The sequence below is a fragment of the Chelon labrosus genome, assembly GCF_963514085.1.
Source record: "Chelon labrosus genome assembly, chromosome: 19".
NCBI lineage: Eukaryota > Metazoa > Chordata > Actinopteri > Mugiliformes > Mugilidae > Chelon > Chelon labrosus.
This window is the reverse complement of record NC_140352.1, coordinates 15,669,609-15,688,913: the sequence shown is the minus strand read 5'-3', so window position 1 is coordinate 15,688,913 and position 19,305 is coordinate 15,669,609. Positions and strand designations below refer to the sequence as shown.

General features: G+C 41.7%; 1 protein-coding gene across 1 annotated transcript in view; it reads left to right on the top strand.

Annotated features, from left to right (window-relative positions):
* The window catches only part of pemt (phosphatidylethanolamine N-methyltransferase), a 60,654-nt gene extending 49,415 nt beyond the window's left edge, over positions 1-11,239 (top strand). The window contains exons 6-7 of the mRNA XM_084568050.1: positions 4,375-4,449; positions 9,215-11,239. Coding sequence (XP_084424176.1) covers positions 4,375-4,449; positions 9,215-9,269 — 130 coding nt within the window. The 3' untranslated portion in view covers positions 9,270-11,239. The remainder of the gene's footprint in view (positions 1-4,374; positions 4,450-9,214) is intronic.
* The last annotated feature ends 8,066 nt before the right edge of the window (positions 11,240-19,305 follow it).

The following is a 19,305-nucleotide window of genomic DNA, read 5'->3' as shown; positions in this document are numbered from 1 at the left end:
TCTGCAGACCCCAGATGATGATAACAGGTAACTCTGGCCTCAACGGGCAATAGCGTTCCATTCATAGATTTCATATTATATTGTGTAATAAGTAAAGGTTTGAATAAAAACATGGATTTATGGTTTTTATTTAGTGTTAGAGTAACCAACAAGCTAAAGGACTACTAAGAAAATATTTGATAGACGAGAGGAAGAGAGATGGCACATTTTAGGGTTTGGATTAAAATATCACAGGCAGCATTAAGGCGGATACGTGTGTTATATCCATGCAGCATGAACAGGAAGTAATATCTGACTGCATGTAATTGACCCAGTTTCCATGGAATAACTTCCCTCATTCGGTCAGAAATAAATCCATGTGTGGTTATAAAAGATGGTAACAGTTTTGCCTGTATTGTAGCCTACAAAGGAAACACACGTATCAATTTATCAAATAAATCTAGTGTCACATGCCTTATGGTAAATGTGTTCATATGGTAAAGTGGGTCAGGGGCATCTATTTCTCATTATGGCGTCAATCGGAAAAAAGTGTGTTGAGAGAAACAAAATGGACAGCTGAAACGATAACTTATATACACTTAATATATATGTATACCTATATTTTGTATTATCCTGTTTTGGCAGTATGATAATCTCTCTAGCTAACATTTAGCAAATGTTATCATGTTAACATGCTCAACTAAAACTTAGCTAGAGATAACATTTAGCAATTAGCACAATAACATTAGCTAACTGACTTTTATTATGTTAACATGCTAAACTAAGACAGTATTTCGTAATTAGCAAATGTTAGCATGTTAGCATGCTGAGCAGAGTTAACATTCTTAATTAGCGAAAGATTTATTAACATGATAACCTAAGGTAACATTTCGTAATCAGCTAATCTTATCATATGCTAAGCATGCTAAGCTAAGGTAACTTTTTTTATTTAGCAAATATTGACTGAGATGATATTTATTATTTAAGACAGTAACGTTATATGTGCTAAAGATCAACTCGTTAGCATTGTCATTTGAAACAAGGCAGCATGCTGACTATAGTGTTTAGCTAAAAGAACAGCTACACCAGTGTACAGCCTTTTGTGCTGATTTAGTATTGATATTTCGTAGATGTAATTATCATTTCAGAAAATAGTCTGCAGATTATTAACTTCTTCTTCTAGCTGGTAAGAGCTGAAGATGCTTGAAGTTGTCTCTTAGTTCCACATATCTGTAAACGGACTATACGAAAGAACGTTGAGAGACTACATATGCATAGTTAACCACTGCACTCCTACCTCACATGTGCAACAAATACAACAGGTATTTCATTGCCCTATTATCATTCAGTTCTGCACATTTAAATTCAGGCTTAGGGGACACATCAGGACATACTGCACATTTCCACATTGCTGACGCATGAGCATCTGCAGCCTGATTCATACAGACAGCACATATGGAATTACACAGACACGCGGTGCATATTCATATGCACAGACGCTGATTTCCATAGAGATTTAGACAACAGCATGCAGAATGAGACTTGCAGATGCACTGTGTGGAAAATAATGTCAGACTGATCATCATATTACATTTAAAAAAAAACTTCAAAAAAACAGTCTTTTACTGCCAAATGACCAAAGAAATTAGTTTCATTAATTAATATGAAAAAAAGCTCTGCTTCTGTTATCACATCTGTTGAATTGAAAGCATTTGCGAGTTTCAGATGGACGTTTGTGAATACATTTTATATATTTTAGATTTGTGGATTTACAATTTATGCGCACAGTGTTTCAAGACACACCGCCCACAAGTGCTGAACCAAACATGTGTCACTCTCGGCCACTCGCTGCCGCCGTCTTCCTTGGTATCAGCATTTCAAATTAGGAGCTCGCAGCCTTTCCATGAGCTTTTAAAAAAATAAAATGGGACAAAAAATAAAATCCTGTATTTTTTAAAGGTATTGTCCATAAAACACAGTAGCTGTTAGTGTGTACCGTGAGTATTATTCAGACCACACTTCCTTTTATGTACATTTCTCTTTCAGCATGAAAGGTAAAGGATGCTTGAGTTAAAACTCTTGATGGCTGGCTTGTTCAGGCAGCAGTCAACTAGTCACCATATTTAATTATTTAGAAATTAAATGTTATCGTTCACCAAATACAAATACAGTATGTAGATTAATTTCTGCCACCGTTAGCTACTAAATCAGCATCTATTGCTATGGCAACAGTGAATATTTTCACGATGTGGGCTAATGACATGAAAGCAGGTTGCAGGAAATAGACTACATGTCATGCCATCATATCCAGTCTATAAATACATATGTCATTTGCTTTATTTACCTGTTATTTACCATAATTATTCAGTCATGATCAGTTATATTAATTTCTTCCCATGAAAAGATGTAAATCTGCCTAGCTACTGAGAACTCATCCCTTCTATTTATTTATTTTTAATTAATTGAAAGGCATAATGGATTTTGTTCAAGACTGGTGTAGAAGTTTGTCTCAAAACTCACTTCCTGTGCAGATCCACACATTTCCATTCACAAATCTAAAGTTCATTCACAATCCATTTGGAGAATTGTAAATGAATGAATTTTGATGTACAGGTGAGGCCTACATTTTGCATTTACCGATTGGACGTTCACGCACAGATTGTCAGTCTGTGTACACAGCTAATACTGAGACAAAACTACAGAGAACAAAGGAAAAAGTGGAGCACTGTGTCACTCCACTGAATGGAGATAATGTTCCAATTTGGCACAAGCAAGTCAGCCGACGTTATGACCAGTTTTGTCTGTGTCATTTGCAGTTATGACGGTCTGTAATATGGGTCAGTGGTAAATAGAGTACCACGCGAGGTCTACTGACTCATCATGTCAGATTGAAGTATCGCAATCAGCAGGCCTCTCTGAAGCCGGTGTTGTGCGTCAGATTGGAAGTTGATGAAAGTCGTGAATAGAATGTAATCACAGGTGTTACTGAACAGACACGGAAATCTAAAGCTACAAGAGAACCGCGAAAAAGGGCATCGGCATACAGCAGGCAACGTGCAGCAGGCAACGTGCAGCAGGCAACGTGCAGCAGGCAACGTGCAGCAGGCAACGTGCAGCAGGCAACGTGCAGCAGGCCGCGGCGTAAGTAAAAGCACTAATTGTTACTGACAAAGATGCACGGAAAGCAGAATCAACCTACGTGAAAGAGTTACTGAAGTAAACTAGCGTGGAAAATGCCAAAAAATGACGTCAAAAATATTTTCGGGTTGGTGAACGAATATAGAAAACGTCATCTTTCTCAAGTGAGTGTTAACAATGATTCAAGGAATCAAACTTAATGGCAATTTTCATCCATCCAATTCCAACCAACTCTTCACTCACCGCTAAAAAGCTTTATTCTAAATGTCAAGTGCTTCTCCAGATGTCAGCTTCCATGTAATAAAAGAGAGAATTTGCTCTTAAAGGGTTATTGTTGTTACTAAACCAAAGGAAGAAATTCAGTTAGAGGGATTAAGTACAATGACCTCCATGTATGTTTTCTCCTCTGTATCCCAATACTGCCTTTATAACTAGGTCACGATGGGCAGTTTTGTAAGCCTCATCAGGAATTCATGAGCTGCTTCCCCAGACTGGAAGGATTATGCTTCTCTCTTTCATGACAAAGTTGGCAAGGATGGACTTGGAACAGGTGACGCGGAAAGAGAAATCAAATCAATTATTTATACGGTTTTAATTTTTACACAAACTCAGATGTAGTGTAGCTGCTGAGGATGTGCGAGTGTGTCTGGCTTCTTTTTGCTACTCACATGATAGAGTATTTATCCCAGCACTCTAGTGTTCTACTCAATTATGGTCAGAGCATTACCTGCATCAAGTAAGTCTGTGCGTGCGTCTCTCTGTGAAAGTGTAAATCGTTTTTCTTTTCTTTTTTCTAAAATAAAACTGTGTCACTGTGCCACATCACAGTCATATGTAGGTCAGTGTGTTCTTTGTGTTTTTTTTCTTCCCCTCAAGGTCGAACTGCGTATTTTTTGAAAATTGTTCCTGCTTTCACTATGCCTTATATTATTATTTACTACATCCTACATACATTTTCATATTACACAGTTTTCTGTGCTTTTCTTGCTTTCGGGAATCTCAGCATTTGCTTTAGTCCAACTGCTGGAGACACATCTAATTTGCATATTAGTTTCGGGATATTTTCATTTCATATGTAATTGGACAAGGAGAGACTGATTATTAATTCAGTTTCTAGTTTCATTGTCTTTGTCCTGTTGCCCTTCTTTTTGCATTCATATTCCTTCCTCTCTGCCTGTCCATACACAGTTCACATCTTAAAAACAGGCAAGAAATTGTGTCTGACACTTGCTTTTTCTCTGTCTGTTCTGTCCGCAGTGGTGCCAGTCCTGTCGGTTTAGTTCTGACTGCTGTAGTGGCCGTGGTTTACAAGGTGGCGATAAGGTTTGAGGGGTAAGTGTGTTTGGTTAATTGCTTGTGTAAATAATACATATACACGTATATTCGACAACACATTTTCAAAATGACCTTAACTATGGGTAAAAAGTAACCCGTTCATATCAAGAATTGTCACCAAAAAAAAATTGTTAAAGAATTAACAGCATTCGTTGAAAATGTCTTAATCACTGTCACATACTTGGTTGCTCTGATTGGTTGTGGGAGTGTCTCTGTTAGAAAATATAGAACACTAAATTCATACGGGAACAAAAGGAAGTAGCAACAAAACTGCTTAGACACACGAAAAAACATAAGATAAACACATCTGTATTCATAAAAATCCAATCATGTAGCTTCTTAAGGAAAACCCAGTGAACAATTATTTTAGCGAACAACTAAGTGGATCAACTTCTGAATGATTCTGCGGTGGACAGAACAGGTAGCTTTAATGATAATGCAAATGCTTGGTGAGCAGAAATACAGTAATAGACAGTGGGTGTAAATCTATTTTGTATAATAAAAACAACAGAGGACCTTAGATCCTTCTCTGTGGAACTCCAAACGTGGACCTATAGAATAACACTTTTCACATTTAGCTCTACATCCCTTATAACCGAGAATCCATCGCCCACATCAGCCAAGCCTGAATTTTATTTTGAATTTTATTCTGTTTGTCAATATACCCCAAGTCTGGATTAAGTTTGTCATTTCAAGCTTCTCATAAAATCTGGATATGTTTGTCGAGATTTTTTCCTGCTTATAGATGTGGTTTCACTTTGCTGTAAATATTTGTACCCTTGGCAAAATTGCACATCTGAATGCTCTCATGTGGCCTTTGTTTACCCAGCATGTAAATTGCAGTAAGCACAAATCCGTCTAGCACAAATGCCAGAGACAGAAAATATTAACTCTGCACTGTATCAGTTCCAACCTAGAAAAGTTAGCAATAGATAAAGTAGATATACAGCGTATTTATGATAGTTATGAGCTATCATTATCCTTGGAGTGAAGTGAGAGCTCATCCACTGTTCTCTCTGACCCAGACACAACATTATCCAGGTTATTGATGTAGACAAATGGGAACATGTCTCTGGACTACAAGTAATCTTTTTCTTCAGACTTAAGGGCTCATTATAAGCCACAGACAAGAGTATACGTGGGTGGTACAGTTAAATGACTCCCTTTTACTCTTGTGTGTATTTATTTATTTTTTTTAAAAATTGTCATCTGCATTTATTCAGCAACGATTAGTTGTCAAAAAAAAAGTGATAGCCAAAAAATTACACATTTAACAAAGTGAGCAATGTTTTTTTTTTACTCTTAAAAGCCTTGTTGGCCATACTTGCGCCTTTCTCATAACGCTCTCCAATGGTGATTAAGAGGTAAGGCCTGAAAAACAGTTATGAGTGACCTACTTCTGGACACCTGGCCGCACAGATACATGGATGTAATACTAATACACGCCCGCAGACAAACAGATATACACCAGCATGCTGCTACTGCATAAGCCCGTATCAAATGAGCCAGAGCTCGGCCCCGGAGCAGCTGCTACGTGCTCTTACTCATCAAGCCCATTGTGTGTGGAGTGCGTGTGTTTGTGTGTGTGTGCGGGGTTTTATTACTAATTTGTAATAAAAGGCTAGGGAATGCATTGTGTCGCTGGTGATGCCCCTCAGAGCAGGTGTGCAGGTAGACTGTATGTTCACATGTTAGCACTTTCTTTGATTTACACATCATAGCAGTATAGCAGCTACTATTTAATTACTCCGATGCGCATGGTTCTGTCTAAACACTTTCTCACTACTAAATTGGTAACCCCAACAAGAACAAACACAAGCAAGGTGGAAAGTGGCAGACAAGATGACATGACATAACCTACATTAATTGTCTACATAAACACATGACCATACAATCCAAACGGAAATAAGCATTTAATGATCTGAATACCAACCAGCAAACTATGTCTGATGTCTCCAGGGCCTTGACCTAATCAAGGCCCTGGAGATTTTTTTGGTGGCACTTATATCCACTACACAAGCTACCCATTATTATTACCCGTTATAGAACAATATTCAGCTATTTTAGTCTGACTGAATCTTTCAAAGTGGCCTCCCTTGTCCAACTAGTGAAATGAGAAAGTGACTTTTGAGCAAATAAAAGGACGTGTTAGTGTAAATCGGAGGCATGCATTTCTGAAGATGTCGCACATTAGCAGATGCTGCGCATGAGAGCACAGGTGTACACGCCACAATTTCCATTGATCCTCCGTCGTGTCATTTAGCTTGAACCTGTGAACTGAAGGGGAAGGCAGATGCCAGATTTTTACATAATGACTGGGAAAAGATTCACATGCTATTTTTGTCTTTTGCTTCGGGCACAGATTCTGAATGATCTCGTTTAGGTAAACTGTGCACGGATGGCAAAGCGGCTGGTAGGATATTACCTCACGCACAGTGACAGGAGCGGGTAAAAGCACCAGTGGGACAGATGTAGGAACCACACAGTGAACGGAAACAGGTGTCTAGTGGGTTCAACACCTTGTAGCTTTTTAGGTCATCGTCTCCTGTGGTCTTAAATGAGATGCAATTGTGTAAGCTGACGTAAAGATGAAAAAAGGATGTGGTCTATTCATGGACAATATTATTTATTTCAGCTGAGCTCAACTTCTGTTCAGGTTTTTGTGTTTGTCCTCTAGAGAACATGGAAACAGCCCGTTTTGTTTTTGTGCTGAAATGACAGAGACGGAGCAAACATCAGCATCTAACCTTCTCTCATGTATGTCATAACCATGTTCAATTATCAAACATCATGCATTTAAATCCACAAAATGTCTGCTCTTAAGTTGGTAAAGTGTGGCCTTCACAACACCTTTTGTCTCACGGTGTCGATGACATTTTTGATTGTAACCCTTTGCACACGCTCAGTACATCACTTTAATGTTTATTTCAAGGATGTGGTTTCGAAGCTCAAAGTGGGCCATCATTATCTTGGCAGTGCCAGACTCCTGGTAGGCTATTTTAAAATGGGTAAAGAGGTGGTAGAACATTATTAGAGCTGGGGTGGATGGGTGAGGCCTAGGCAGACAGCCAGTGACCTGAGAGTGGACCCACCACATACTGTAGAAAAAACTTCCTCTTCCTTGCATTGATCAAACTGGATCCTAAGGATATTTTAACACTTTTTTTTGACACTTACATTGCCGTAATTTTTCTGCTCGGTTTGCATTTCACCCTATTGACTTGATACTGTTGTGGTTTTAAATTGCTCTAGAGGTCGCTGAGGATCTTGGGCAACATGCCAAACCTCCTCAGCCTCTTCAGAAAGTACAGCTGCTGTTGAGCCTTCTAGACCAGCCATGTGGTGTTGAGTGTCCAAGTGAGGTCCTCACTGATGTGGACGCCCAGGTATTAAAAGCTGCTCACCCTCTCCACTTCAAGCTCCCAGATGAACAGTGGCTGATGAGGTCTCCTCTCCTTTCTCATGTCCACTGTCACCTCCTTCGTCTTGTCCTTGAGGGTTAGGTTGTTGTCCTTGTACCATGACACCAGACTGGCCACCTCCCTCCTGTAGGCCACTTTCGTCCCCGCCAGTGATGCGTCCAATTACTCCAGTGCTGTCCTCAAATTTTAGGGTGATGTTGCCCTTGCGGGAGGCGACACAGTCGTGGGTGAACAGGGTATAGAGGATGGGGTTGAGGACGCATACCTGTGAAGTGAAAGTGTTTGTGATAATGCTGGCTGAAGTCCTATTACGCATCCTGACAGCCCGGGGCCTGCCAGTCAGAAAGTCTAGGATCCAGTCACAGAGGGTGGGGTGCAGACAAAGTATAGACAGTATGTGGAGGACGAGCGTGTTGAAAGCCGAGCTGCAGTCAATAAAGACTATCCTGATGTAGGAGACTTTGTTGTATGTTGTTCTATGTTGGAGACGGGATAATGAAGGGCAGCAGCGATAGCGCCTGAGGTGGCCCTACTTAGCCGGTAGGCATACTGCAGGGTGTCTCGGGCCTCAGATATGCCGCTGAATGTGGGCCTGCACCACTTTTTCAAAGCACTTCATGATGATTGGAGTGAGTGCCACTGGCCTGTAGTCATTCAGGCAGGTGTGTGGGCTCTTCTTGGGAAAGAGACGATCGTTGTGGTCTTGAAGCAGGAAGGAACATAAGGTTGTGCCACCATATCCATCTCTATTAATCCATAACTCTTGCTCTTTGGTTTCTCCTCCTGATAGTGGTGTAGGCCGCTACTTAATTTGCATCGGGTAAAACGCATGCAACAGTATATTAGTTCCAGTATCCCAATGCAGGTTTTACTGTAAAGTCATGACAAAGATTCCTGCAAAATATACCAAAGTCTAGCCTGCATCCCTTAGTCTCCAGTACACGTTAAAATGGGCCTAATGATTCAAAGGTCTGGTGTCAACCTGTCAGTGGACTGCCAGAAAAATGGTCACAGTCTATGTTTTTTTCTTTGGCGCTGACAAACATTTTTCCCCTCTGCAGGGCTGTTATTTCCCAGATTCTCTCAAACGCATAGATTCCAGGAACAGAGCTGCTGTTTGCCAGTTTGCTTGATACGAAGGGGTCAGTGGTTTAAACTGCATGAGCATTCATGTGCAACAGAGTGGAGATACAAGACATCTTCCTATCATACACACATAAACTTGAGCTTCCTCACAGTTCAGTACACACGCACACACACACGCTCCTGGCACGGAGTGGTACGCCGGTCCGGTCTCCAATTTATTGTCCCATTACTTGTTTGTTCTTCTGTATTTACAGACCATTCACTGAACAGATCTATCAGGAGAGGAGTCAGCGCCGCAAGCATGAATAATCGCCTACCGAACAGACACCTCCTGCTCCAAGTTTGGCTGAGGATTCCCATCCGGTCATTACGGACGGACGGACAGGCGGACTGAGCGGCAGCCTTGGTCATTAATCGACCTCCAGCATAGATACAAGAGAAATGTTCACGCTACAGATCCAAGTGTTCCTCTTCTAATTTAGTTAAAGGTCGTCTAATGAATGAGGAAGCAACATGCATTAATTCTCCCAGTTCTGATCCTGGATACAGTGGTGTGTTGTATTATCCTAAGATTGTTAAGCTGATGGAATAGCATGTTAGTTTGGAGATGAGAATATTGACAACGATTCAGTGTTAAAGGGCAACTCCACCAATTTTACACTTAGTATTACTTAGTATTACTATTACTGTGTGTGTGAAAAAAGTTGGAGATGGAGATACAAATGAGGCTCATAGACTGTTTCAAGTCAAATTGGAAATGCAAAGACATAATGAAAAGATGAGGCCATTGAAAAGAACTCTAAAATACAATATATTGGAACCGTTTATTTTAGACATTTCTCCAGAACACGGAAAACACGAGTTAGCATGTGACTCATACTGTTATTGATTATAGTTGTGTTTGACGCATTAAAGAAGTCCTATTGTGTTACTCAGTGACGTTAGGGTTAGGGTTCCAAATGTATCGTTCCATATCTTTGTGTTTTCTGCATTACTGTATTTTGACCTACAGGAGCTGTGATTGTGTTGACATAAGATGGTGTAAATCTAATTCAAGATATTAGCCAAAGTGAAAGCTCAGGGAAACAGACGGCCACACTCATTCATCTCTAACACAAGTTCTTGATTAATCTCAACTGTCAGTTCTGTCCACATTTATTTAAAAGTGCTCGAGAATTGTTGGTGTAAATGTTGAGTGCATCAACTGATCTGAGTGAAATTGTCCTTCAAAGAAGAACAAAAAAAAAAAATGTGATGTCCCAATCAAGTTTTTCTGCTCCCTTGGCTCCAAAAAAACCTGTGTTCTATGATGAGCTGGTCTAATGCCGTAAGCCTCTCAGGAATATTTTTCTCCTTGTCGCCAGGAAACTTTTGTTTTAATCTCAGAGTTCTGTGTTTGCTGTTCTTGTTTTGGTGCCATCTTCACGTTACAGGGACATGGTTTTGGTTTATGGCAGACCTCAAAAGATTGGGGCCCGGTTAAAGCCCAACACCGATAGGGACATCCCTAAAAAACTAAAGAAAAGTTGTTCTTTTTATTCTACTAAACTAACTCAGATCTGTAGGATAACCTTCAACACTGCCATTTCTGTTCCGAAAGATTCCACGTGTGTTGTTTTCAAAGATGTATGGCAAAATTACTTTAGATATCAAAGGAGCTGAAGTGAAAAATACTGCCTGGCAATGTACTTTCTATTAATAGAGGTTCTTTATGTAATAAATGGATGAGTCAAGGTGAAAAAGCATTGGTCTCCCTGTGTTTCAAGACTCAAGACTTCTAATGGAAGCACTTAAAGCATGTCCTCCTCTTAGAGGCTGATGTCTAAAAGGATTTCATATGTGATATGTTTCCTTTGTGTCAGGAAAGTGACAGTAATGATTGTAGTCTGTAGGCCTGGGCTGTAAACATTACTGCAGCTCATAGAGTAAATAATAGATTTGATTGGTTTGTGATTGCTGCAAAATGATATACAATAAAGGGCTAATATCTAGTCTGTATACACAATTAAATTCAAAAGGAAAAGAAGCTTTCAACATGCAATCAAGTTGCAGCTAAACCATGCCACTAATTACAATAATGTATGCGATTACCTAGCCCTTCCAAAACTTATGTGGCCTACAGCTCGAAAATGTACTTACATCTCAGTGACATGCCATTAAGTAATGTATTACTGCCCAGCACATATGTTCCTAAGCAAGAGAGTGTTGAAGTCAATATGAAGTCAATACTTGTGTTTTTATTTTGTAAAGTTCTTCCTTGGTGTTTCTTGTCTTGTTTTACTTCCTGTGTTTTTCCAATGTGTTCAGTCCAACTCTTTGATTGTTGGATTTGTTTCTCCTTGTGTGCTCTGCCTTCATTCGTTTCACCCATGTGCATATACAGCCCGGCCATTCCCTTTGTTCTCCATCGAGTCGTCTGCTTCTGTTCTGCTCTGTGATGTTACCTCGTTTGTTTTAGACTGATGCTTCCTTGTGTTTCTTAGTTTTCGTCGTTTGTAGTTCTTACCTTGTTTCTGGGTTTCTTCGGGTTACCCTGCCTCTCTACAGCAGCGCCTTTTGTTATCATTTGTAAGTTTTCATTAAGTTTGTTTCGTTTTGGACTCCTGCCTCATCCCTGTGTCCTTCATTTCGGCCATTCTGCTACAAAACCCCTGACACTGAATCTGAGAAATGTTTGCTGAAATGCTTGTGGGGTGAGGAAGCAAATGGATGGGTACTGGTATAGTTCAGTAAGGAACATCCGTCCGCCCAGGATCTGCTGAATTTGAGCTATTTCCTGACCTTTTCCATTTACCAAAGTTATCAAAATCCATCTGGACTCAATGTTACTCCGATTCTTTCATCCAGTGAACTCTTTGCCCACCTTCTCTGAACCAGTCATTCCTTCATCCATGTGCTTAACATGTTCTAAACACCGTCTTTCCTGTCGCAATGCTCGTCCTCCCCATCTCCACCTCTCCATGGTCATCCCAATCATCTGTTGGGTAGACTCTACTGTTTGTGGTGATAGACAGGAGTGACAGTGGCGTCATGTCATCTGAGCTCCATTGAGTTGAATTAGAATAGCTCTGATCGGTTGAAGGACTGTCCAATTGCATGCAAATCCATTATTTCCCCTGTATCCATTGAAACACGCCTCTTAATGAAATCCAGATCCAGACTCATACTCTGATAAGAAGTGATTATGGCTACAACAGGATAGATTGCTCTATGTCACTTTCCATCGGAAGCGGTGCTCTGTATTGTAAAGTCGTAATTGTAGTGTTTGTCGTCACTTTGTTGTTCATATAACGCCACACAGTCGGCACAACGCAGCTCTCTGATACACTATGCGCACTTAGTGATTGCTTTCCTAGATACAGTAGTTCTTCATTTTGGATTTGAGACATCACATCATTTCTGTGGAATAAGTGCAGGGCAATTGTATTGACTCAGCCGGCTGATGTGACTGGACTCTCGGAAAGAATGGTTCGGAAAACGGAACGGAAAAACACAGTGGACATTATGCAACAATTTCTGTTGTTGCTTGTTTGTATGAACCAGGACAGTGGCTTAAAGAGGTCGCCAGCAAGCAGCACAAAGACGGCTCTATGAAAACACAAACATAATTGCACCGTCATCATCAGTTTGTAACATTAAAATGAGTTTTCCTCATCATCCTGCAACAGCTTCATTGAGAGTTTCATTCGTAGTCAACCTAGAAACTACTACTAGAAATTTAAACACTGACTTATTTTAAATATAATGAATGTCAGCGCTTTTTGCCTCCCAGTATAAAGCAGATTTGATGAGACTTGCTGTGCACTGGCCGAGTAAAATGAAGCCTGAGTGAACAAGTAGAGCAGCAATTCCACTGAGTGGTCTCAAACACTTTTTGTTTTCTTGCAGCAAGCAGTTACTTGCGTCAGGAATGAGAGCATCACAGACAGCCTGAAACACACTTCTACCGCCTGATTGATTTCCAGCTCAAGTGGCTGGAATGCGCTAGAAGACGCCAGGCTTCTGTAATTACTGTATAGGAGGAGCAGCTGAAAATATGTGGCAAATTGCATGTCACAGCCGTCGTCATTCAAAACATCAATAGTCTGAATATATGCCTGAAGATCAAGTATTTGTTAAGGGGAAATTACCGTTTTTTACAACCTGGACCTTATTTCTGGCATAAAAATACGATCGTTTTCTCACCCATATAACTTTGGTGTCATTTGGAGTCGTTCAGAAGATATTTAGATCCAGCGGAGCGCCGCGTATATCCATATAGTGGGAGTGATTGGGGCACCGAAACGCAGCCTCTAAATGACACATTATCTGCCGCGAAACTCGTTCATTTCACCAATATTTTGTTATGATACGCTAGTGCTATTCCCCGTTGAGTCCGGAGTTACCTGTTATCATCATCCGGGGTCTATAGATTGACCTACTAACCTCTGACCTGGATGATGTCATCTCTGAGCGCTGTGTATTAATGTTTACCCGTAATTTGCTACTGCTAGTTTTTTGCAACATGGCTGAATATTTTTCCGATTCTGAGGTTGTGGCCGACGACTTTGTTAATGTTGGACGCCCTTACCGTTTTGAGCCAGAGTATATGGATGAGGAGCTTGTTGAAAGGAGGATGCGGAGGCAGAGAGAGGAACAGCTGGCCAAAGAACAACACACCGCTGCACGTCCACGAATAGATACAATAGCACTAGCGTATCGTAACAAAATATTGGTGAAATGAACGAGTTTCGGTGCCCCAGTCACTCCCACTGTATCTTCCGAACGACTCCAAATGACACCAAAGTTATACGGGTGAGTAGACGATCGTATTTTATGCCAGAAATAAGGTCCAGGATGTATAAAATGGCAATTCCCCTTTAAATGTGAGTAACACACCATGTCCAGCAAATGTCATTTTTCTCCTTTTTGTCTATTATCTCTGCCGTCTAAAATTGTCCAAAACATTGAGTCCTCTCTGTCCCGCTGTTATTACAGACATGACTGAGTCACGGGGTCTACGTCTTCACCTGAGTCACGGCCTTCAACCACTAAATAGTAATATTAGACAAACAGGAATATTACACAGCAATACTATTTGTTTTTTTATTACCGTCCTTATCCGAAGGTGTAATAAAAGTCAATTCAAACTGTTGAAAATTGCAGCTCACACAATGAGGTTTTTTTTTGCTGTTATTTTTGTTTCAAGATGGTAGTTTTTTTTAGTAGATTTGGAAAATGGTTTCCCTTCAGCTTTTTATTTTTTGATGAACTGAGCTCAGCTGTCTACCTGCCCAGCATATCTATACAGCATCTGTAACTGACACACAGACTGAGCACGTAGAGCGGCAGAGCACCTCTCTACGCTATCTCAATAATGAATTTGCATCCCGGTTACATCTGCACATTAAAGCTCATTTCCATTCGAGACGGCACATTAGCTATATGTACTTTGTTGTAATGTGCCCAGAGTGGGACACACTGAACAAATCCAACCTTCAGACTGAACACCGTGGTCTCACTTCTGAAACATTGTTTTGCTCTCTCTCTCTCTCTCTGTTATATTATATTTGATGTTCTCTGCTTCATCCAGACTGAAAGCAGGCGTGAAAACGTTCCAGGCTTTTGTGCTAACTTGACAAACTAAATCTGTCCTTTATGAGCCGCCCGGCAGAAGTCATATTTGTTTTTCCACTCTCCTCTGTGTCTTTCCTGTTCCAGGCTGTACTGCGGCACTTCCTCGCGGGCGTCACTGTCTGTCTCTCTGTTATCCACCGTTCTCACATGCCGCTCCTGCTTCATTTCATTACTGGGGGGAAAAGAAGTTTATGAAACTAGGGCTTTAATTTTGGCGTGTAATCAAATAGATCAAAGAGTTGAATGATGGCATTGGGGAACTGCGCAGTTGTTCTTGTTCACTTTCCGTCCACCGACTTTAAGCCTTCTTCAGTTTGTTTTACAACTCTTATAAGCATTAAAGCTGTTGTTCTGGCCTTTTCCGTGTTTCCCAGTGGGAATTACTCTGGACACCACATTGGGGAAAGTACATATTCTTACACAACACCTTATTCCTCTTGCTACTGCCCTGAGCACATACTTTTAAGACTCTGGGTTATGATTCAGAAAAATATTTACACAGGTTGCCAGGTCATGAGACACAGAGCTGACCCTTGGCTCCTTTTCTTCAACGCCCACCAGAGATCTTATTGATCTGAGCGGGACGCCCGAGGGGAGACGCTCTGCACCAAAGTTAGCAGGCGGCTTTGAGCGCCGCTCCGTCCACTGACTCTATGACGCAGTCTGCAGTTTGTTAACCTGATCGGCACCGACACAGACAGTGTGCTTACTGATTATCTCTTGAGTTTAAAGGCTCAAGGGCCAGTCACACTTAACGGGGTAATGGGTAGTGGGAATCGTTTAGAAACCACTCAATTCCCCCCACAGATTAGCTCACAAGAAGATGTTTATCTCAGATCCAGCAAATGTTTTACCACAGCGGAGACGCTTCTCTCTCCCTAACTACACCGATCAGCCACAATATTAAAACCACTGAGAGGAGGTTTCACAAGGGAGACCTATTAGCACTAGAAGTCCCAGAGAGCAGCCATTTGGCTTTTCTACCTATAAAACCCAGAGGGCAGCCGATCGGCTGGAAGGCTTTTAGCTAATATCCTAAATCACCTGTGAACCCTCCTTTTGTTATGAAAACGAGGCAATCACTGGGGCACCACAGGAGGGGACATGCTGAGCCACTTCAAGGAAACTTGTGGGGAGGGGAGGGGGAGTGGGCCCAGAGAGCTTATGGGGGACGGGGTAAGCACACAGAGAAGTGTTCACTTCTAACCTGGCAACACCTTGAGACAGAAACTGGTTCATCCCAAAGACAAAACACCTTGACATAAAATGGGGGAGGGGAGAATCAGAGAGGAGCAGGATTGCTGGGGGTTTGGAGGCCAGAGTGTGTGGGGGAGGGAGGCACACCTGAGGGCTGTGAACTCATTTGCTCTGTCCGGGCTGCTAACTATGGCTGCGTTCAGACTGCAGACGGATCTGATTCAAATCTGATTCCTTCTCATATCCGATTTTTAGGGCTGACTGTTCACACTGCCTTTAGCAAGTGTCCAAATCGGATATGGTTCTGTTCAGACTGGGCCACATTCTTCACCGGTCTGATAGGTTGCTGTAGCAACGAGCGGAAGCGTCATTCAGCACGTGTATTTGTCAGACGTCATATAATTGCGACAGCGACAAGCAAAACAACAACAAACAACACGATGGATGTACGTCACGTCAGTGTAAAGATTTATAAGGCATGCAGTTTCTTCCTCTGTCCAAGGCGAATTGTTTTCAAAGTCCTCCTCCATTGTGATAGCTGTAATATCACTGTCCGTGGCCGTAACGTGGCTCCTCCACAACGGAAATAGGCACGCGGTCTGGCGCATTGATTCTGGCCTGGCGTCGCGTAAGTGACGTCACGGACAGTCAAAACCCATCTGAGTGTTGGGAGGTGTTCAGACTGAGACGCATCTGTCCATATCCGATACGAATGCGATATGAAACTACCTCTGGATGTGGTTTGCAACCGTTTGGCAAAAATCGGATTTCATGTGATCTGTCACTGTTCAGACTTCAAAATCGAGATCCGATTCAAATCTGAATGGGCTAAAAATCGGATTTTGGCTGGCAGTCTGAACGCAGCCTAACTGTCTGTCTTTCACCAGTTTCACCAGGTGGCAGCCTGGGCAGAACAAATGAACTGAATCAAAATGTAATATATGTTGAAGGATGTAGAAGTTATCAGGACCCTACAACACTGGGCTTCCAACATCCCCACCAGACACATAGGAAAAGTAAAAGAACAGAACCACATCAAAAAAGCACTCAAAATCTGTGGTTATCCCAACTGGGCCTTCATGATATTTACACATATTTACAAATAATAATAAAAAAAAATGCATTATCAGGATACAGTGTTAGAGAGTGGAAGTGAGTGAGACTTAGACTTAGAGACTTAGTTATGAGGCTGATGGAACCATTCCTGGACAAGGGCAGAAATGTTACCACGGACAATTTCTTTACATCGCTGGTGGAGCTTGCTAGAGAGTTGGCTCACTCTCATGTGGGTGCAAAGCAGGCACAAAAGGAACAATTGCTTCGGCAACAACCATGCCACTGTGCGATGTATTGACTGCTACAAATACACATGTGGCAAATGCAGAAAGGAGATGGCTTGGCAGTGCTAGCATTGTGCGTGATTATTGAAATGTACTCACCTCACTCACTGTTACTTACTGTTTATTTTTCCCTACTAGAGTTTTACTACAGCTTATTTTAATCCCACTCAAAGGAAGTTCACCGTTCATTATTTAATGTTCACCATTTTATTATTCAATCACTTTTTCTATAACTATTTGCAAACCACTGCTGTTGTTTGTCTGCAAACTGCTCTGTGTGCTTGCTGCTGCGGAAAACTCAAATTTCCCTGAGGGAGTCACCCCAAAGGGATCAATAAAGTTTTAAGTCTACTCTCTAACACTGTATCCTGATAATGCATTTTTTTTATTATTATTTGTAAATATGTGTAAATATCATGAAGGCCCAGTTGGGATAACCACAGATTTTGAGTGCTTTTTTGATGTGGTTCTGTTCTTTTACTTTTCCTATGTGTCTGGTGGGGATGTTGGAAGCCCAGTGTTGTAGGGTCCTGATAACTTCTACATCCTTCTACATATATTACATTTTGATTCAGCTCATTTGTTCTGCCCAGGCTGCCACCTGGTGAAACTGGTGAAAGACAGACAGTCAGTTAGCAGCCCGGACAGAGCAAATGAGTTCACAGCCCTCAGGTGTGCCTCCCTCCCCCACACACTCTGGCCTCCAAACCCCCAGCAATCCTGCTCCTCTCCGATTCTCCCCTCCCCCATTTTATGTAAAGGTGTTTTGTCTTTGGGATGAACCAGTTTCTGTCTCAAGGTGTTGCCAGGTTAGAAGTGAACAGCCACCCTCTCCCCCATAAACTCTCTGGGCCCACTCCCCCTCCCCTCCCCACAAGTTTCCTTGAAGTGGCTCAGCATGTCCCCTCCTGTGGTGCCCCAGTGATTGCCTGGTTTACATAGCAAAAGGAGGGTTCACAGGTGATTAGGATATTAGCTAAAAGCCTTCCAGCCGATCGGCTGCCCTCTGGGTTTTATAGGTAGAGCAAAAAATGCTGGGACTTCTAGTGTTAGTAACGGGATCGTAATGTTATGCCTGATTGGTGTACTAGGTTAGGGGTTTTGTGGCTGGCACAGGTGTAATAGAATCAGAACCCACTCCATGTTAAAAGTTAAGAACAAATAAGACTAAGTATCCCCCCCCCCCCTTCAAACCAGCAAAATTTGTCTTAGGGTAGATAGAAGGGTGCACTTTGGCTGTTTAAGGGAGTTTATTGTTGTCATTTCAAAATATTCCAAAAGGTAGAGATCTATCGGGGGCCTTTGGGTCCTATGGGTTGAGGGGAGGGGTCTCTGTGGATCATCCCACTGATACTTGATCAGTTTGGGATCTATTGAATTTGGAGGCCAGGTCAACACCTTGTGCTATGTTTCATGTTTTTTTGAGTTGTTCCTAAACCGTTTTTGTGTGTGTGCCTGTGCCAGGCTGCATCCTGCCGGGGATGGCTGCTGTCATTGCTATGGGGTGGGGGTGCCTGGTCTGGTCTAGGTGGGTGGTACACGTCTAAGTCAAACAAAGTTTCCCAGCAGAACACTGTATTGTCACAAGATGGTCAATGTTATTTACTTCTCCTGTCCGTGGTCATAATGTTGTGGCTGATCGGTGCATGTGAGTGTTAATAGTTGAGGACCAAAATAAATGTAGAAAACATGTTTTGTGGGTCAATGTGGGGAAGGTCTTCAACACATACGCTGATGTTTTCGTCTGCTACTATTTTCTGTCTTTCCTGTAGAGAGCTGGCGTGAGTACTGCACCTGTTTCTATTTTTGCTGCATTTTGCTCTTCCCAGCACACAGACTTTTTCCCCTTGTCAGCCAAGCTCGTAAGCTGTTTTGCAGTTCTCTTTCATTTTTGGCCTTTCTCTGTTTTTTTTGTTTTACATATGCAGAATGAAAGCTTCATGAACACATAGCTGGAAACACACTTAATATGGGGTTCACTCGAGCTGCCGCCCTGGGTGTGATCCGAGAAAGATTTACTGGTCTTCACAGTAGCCCACCCTGTAGATCTCTTCCTGGTTGACTTTGTTTTTCAGTTTGGCTTGTAGCATTGAACTGTCCCCAGCATTTTAAAACTGAAGAAACAAAAAAACAGCAAACTAATTTCATTTTCGTTCATTGTGCATAAAATAAATCGTGGACAAACCAACAAC